At 44.1% G+C, this 4,176-nt stretch overlaps 1 protein-coding gene across 2 annotated transcripts; it reads right to left on the bottom strand.

Moving 5' to 3' along the window:
• Positions 1-609: 609 nt before the first annotated feature.
• LOC147972206 (uncharacterized) lies at positions 610-3,914 on the bottom strand. Of its 2 annotated transcripts, XM_087522989.1 has the most exons (7): positions 3,582-3,914; positions 2,372-2,429; positions 2,212-2,284; positions 2,033-2,102; positions 1,606-1,665; positions 1,459-1,531; positions 610-937 (listed from the first exon to the last, which is right to left on the bottom strand). In XM_087522989.1, the coding sequence occupies exons 1-7, from the start codon at positions 3,765-3,767 to the stop codon at positions 777-779; spliced, it is 681 nt and encodes a 226-aa protein (XP_087379115.1). In that variant the 5' UTR covers positions 3,768-3,914; the 3' UTR covers positions 610-776. The 2 variants fall into 2 exon arrangements, with proteins under 2 accessions (XP_087379115.1, XP_087379114.1); XM_087522988.1 differs by having other exon boundaries at positions 2,212-2,429.
• Between the last annotated feature and the right edge of the window lie 262 nt (positions 3,915-4,176).

The raw sequence follows: 4,176 nt of genomic DNA, 5'->3' as shown, positions 1-4,176 counted from the left end.
AGAGAGCTCTCACGGGTGGTGAGAATAAATATTGGTGTACTGGGCTTATTTTTCTTTTGAAAAAAAAAATCAAAAGTCACACTTTGAACTTTCATTTTTTTTAAATAACTCCACCTGTTTATATGGAGTTATACTACATGTATTTAATGTTTAATGTTGATATATGTTAACATGTGACCTACAAAAAATATCGTAACTTTGATAATGGTGAACAGTACATCCATTGTTCATTATTAGAAATTCATAAATTTTGCATTTTTGTGTAGCTCAGATATCAGCGTATCATCGTGGAACATCATACACTTGTAGAATGCATCCATATGAACATATGTATAAAACGTATGATTTTTTTTCAGACTTCGAGCTATGGTTTTTGATATTTTTATAATTCAAACTCCAAAATGCCTCACTCGCAAAACCTAGCAAGATACACAGGAATACAATTGCTAAATTAGAAATAATAAGCAACCTTCCAAAAAGGTGCTATAATTTTGGGAAAATGTAACCCATTGTGTATGCACACACGTGAAATTCCGCCCAAAAGCAAGTTTGAACAGGTCCCCAAAACAAAGGAAAACTCAAATAAAATAATGGTAAAAGTAATCGGTTTGAGCACATGGTTAGCACGCACATGCACAATGCAATACAGTACAAACTCATACAACACAAATCATTATACCATTCATACATGAGAACAACAAACATCTAAGTTGCTTTATTTCACCCTTTACTAATATTGACCCCGGCTCCTACTAGTTCCAGCTAGCAACTTTGCATCAGTTACCATGTTGTTCTTTTTCCTGCACCTTCTTGCCAACCTCCAGTATCATATTGGCAGCTGCAGAGCACCTGGCATCATATGGGGTCGGACGAGGATCGCCAGTGATGCTCATCTCAAAATCAGGGCATTTCAAACGTACTTCGCCAACGTGCATTCCTAAAAAGATAGGAGAGTGACTGGTGAATAAGTGCTTGGAAAACAATGTCTGAGAGCTACGGATGAGAGAAGATGGCACTAAATCAAAGAGCAGTTCCTGGTTATTGCTAGGCGAACACCTATTCAGTTCTTGACAAATGGAATGCAATGAAGTGAGTAGAGGTGATCTTTGATAGATCCTACAATGACGCGATAGATGTCTTTGGTAACCATGGACCAAACCGTGACGTGCTGAATAAACCTAACACTTGAATAAACCCAACGCGCGTTTATAGATCTGACCACTTGAAAAACTCTTTTCCCAAGCATGCCAAGCTTAGTACACCATATATGGTAACATTTCAATGCATGATACTAACGACACACTATAGGGATTGGATTCAATAAACGCTAATCGAAAAGTACGTGGCACGAGACCCATTTATATGAAATTCTTTATTACCGTGCATATAAGGTCCAAGAACCCAATGCTTGTCCATTTGGAAAATTAAATATATAAGAGTAAATGTATTTACACATACCATCTGCTGGTGACGGTACTACTGTGTATCTAGGGGCCATCCAATCGCAACCACAACAGATCTCACCAAGCTCCTGCATTGACAAGTGTCAAAAGTACATATGGCATTTTAGAATTTAATGCATCAGTTGAGCGCGAGGTTTCTTACCATGCATTTAACGCGTTGGGCGAGTGCCTCCTTCAAGTTCAATCCCATCCTCTTAGTGCTCTTGGTTTTGCCATCATCGCCAGAGAAAGTTAGATTGGCAACTTTCATTATATTTGAGTTAGGTTCATTATATTTCTCCATTATTGACAACACTTCTGTTGTCATCTTCTCTTTTGCATAAGGTTTAAACATGATGAGTAATGGAAATGTGGAACTCATATAAAAATAAATTCTTGCCAAAATTTTCCATACTTCTAATGGACGATTTGTCCACAATTTAAAGTGAGGTACACGGTAGTTTAACACAGAACTTGGGGAAATGTATGGCTCCCAGCAAAACATGCCACAATGTTTGCCACAAAACAGTGACAATTCTACAAGTGATTATCAATCTAACGATGTTTAGATGTGTAAAATGGTAGAATACCAGTCTTAATTTTCTGAATGTCCATATCACATTGAGCACTTCCATCTTGAAGTATGAATTCCTTACGAAGCTGAAACAAAGAGGGGATGAATTCACATCAGATTCTCAACTAAAACAAAATATAAGAAAAATAAGCATCGTTTTTTTTCGTGAAACGAAAGAGAAGACATATAACATACATTAGAATCCCGTATTTCTGAATCTCTAGCACGGAATCACGAATCTGATCATTGCTATTCTCAGCGACGCCACCTTCAATGAAATTAAGAACACATAGGTTAAAAAGTTGGAGGACCAATAACCAATAATAGGGAAAACAAGCTGTCTTGCGATCACAACCTTCCATGATTTGGCGTTCCAAAGCAGCATCCTTCATTACATCATCACCACGTGGTGCCTAATACAACAAACCATTTACTCAAATGCCCTACATCTATGTTACTCACAATAATATAGGGTGCATGGGAAAACAAAAATGAAAGAAAAGTGCAACAGCCTATATATACACATGGTGGCTACACTAAGCGAGCGTGCAAATCCTCTAATCGTACGCCCTGGCTCGTTGGAGCCGTTGAGAACTGGCCAATCAAATTGAATTAAATCCTAATCCTAACCTATTAGTGTATCTGACCTTCTTGACAAGTATAAGGGCCTCCTCCTTATAACAGCAAGTATAATAGTCCCACTTAGCCGACTACAAGTCATTCCACCTCAGCAAAATTCTGATCTGAAGGGGAGTAAAGGCAGAAGAGAGAAGGGAGCGAGCGCTTGACGAAGCGCTCGGCTGTAGCACAAGACGCGAGGAAGTTCAGCCCGCATGCAGCCCTGAAGCCAGCGCTAGTGCCGCTGCTCCCGATTCCCTGTGCCTCACCTCACCATTCAATCAACTTATTCTAGTCAGCCAGCAGCTCACAATCTCACATAGAGCCAGCCTTATTACACGAGACGTCTTTTACAGCCAGCAGCGGGCGATTCTATTAGCCATGCTCTAAGTAGATTCAGGTCTTACTCGCTAAGCGGTATGGGACAAAACTGATTGTATTGTGTGCTCGCACGCGTGGGAAAAAATTGAGCCAAAGTAGTCGGCCGCAGGATCTACCGCAAAAGAAAGTTGTATCTTCACCACTACACGCATGCATGTCTTTTCCCTGAAGGCATCACATACGCATCACCGGCGGCCCGAACGCGACGGCAACGGGAACAAGAGAGTTTTGCAGTTGTCACCACACCTTTATTGCAGCTCTCGAAGGCGACGACGACAACAACGACGGCCAGGGCGACGGTAACGAGAATTTGCAGCCGTCAGCGCCTTTCTTTTAGCAGCTCGGCCACCGGCCTGCCGTCACCGCACCAGCCGTAGTACGGGTCAGCTTTCAGCAGCTCGGCCACCGGCCTGCCGTCACCGCACCAACGTAGTACGGGTCAGCTTCCATCCCTTCCCTACCAGCGCAAGCCTCGGCCAAAACTGCAAGGAAATTCTACCACCACCCCGACCCCGCGCCCGCGCACGAACGACCAGAGAGAGAGAGAGAGAGAGCGAACCGCTCACCTGCTGCGCGACGGCGCGTTGCTTGTCCGGCGCCACGTAGCGCCCGCCCTGGGTGGCGCCGAAGACCGCCCCACGCGGAAGAGCGAGATTGACGAGGTGCTCCACGAGCATCTTCACGGCGTCCTCCACTGGCACCACCTCCTCCTCCGGCAGCTCCTCCCCTGCTCCCCTTCTGCCGCCCGACATGCCGCCCTGAGCCCCTGACCCGACACTTCGCCTCCGCCGACTAAACAGATCTCTAGGTTTCGGGCTTGGGAATCTATGTGGCTTTGCGGCGGCTGGCTGGCTGGCCGTGGGTGGATCGAGGGTTTTTGTAGATGGAGAGGGCAAGAAGCAGTGTGGTGCGGTGGTGGGTGGACGGTGGGTGGCCAAAGCTGAAAACGGGAAGGCAAGCGCGAAGGAACGTGACGGTGGCTGTCCAAGCGGAAACAGTATGGGCCAGGTCGATCATCCACCGTCCATTTCGATATCACCAACTCATCGTGGATCCTATCATTAATTTTCGTACAAAAATACAGATTTTCTTTATAGATAACAGCACACTAAAATTGGACAATAAGTATAGTACATTTATAAACAGCCATGAAATCTTACA

Source organism: Triticum urartu, chromosome 5A (assembly GCF_056163025.1).
Source record: "Triticum urartu cultivar PI428250 chromosome 5A, HENAU_Tu73, whole genome shotgun sequence".
Classification (NCBI taxonomy): Eukaryota; Viridiplantae; Streptophyta; class Magnoliopsida; order Poales; family Poaceae; genus Triticum; species Triticum urartu.
The sequence above is the reverse complement of the archived record's forward strand: the minus strand, read 5'-3'. Positions and strand labels throughout refer to the sequence as shown.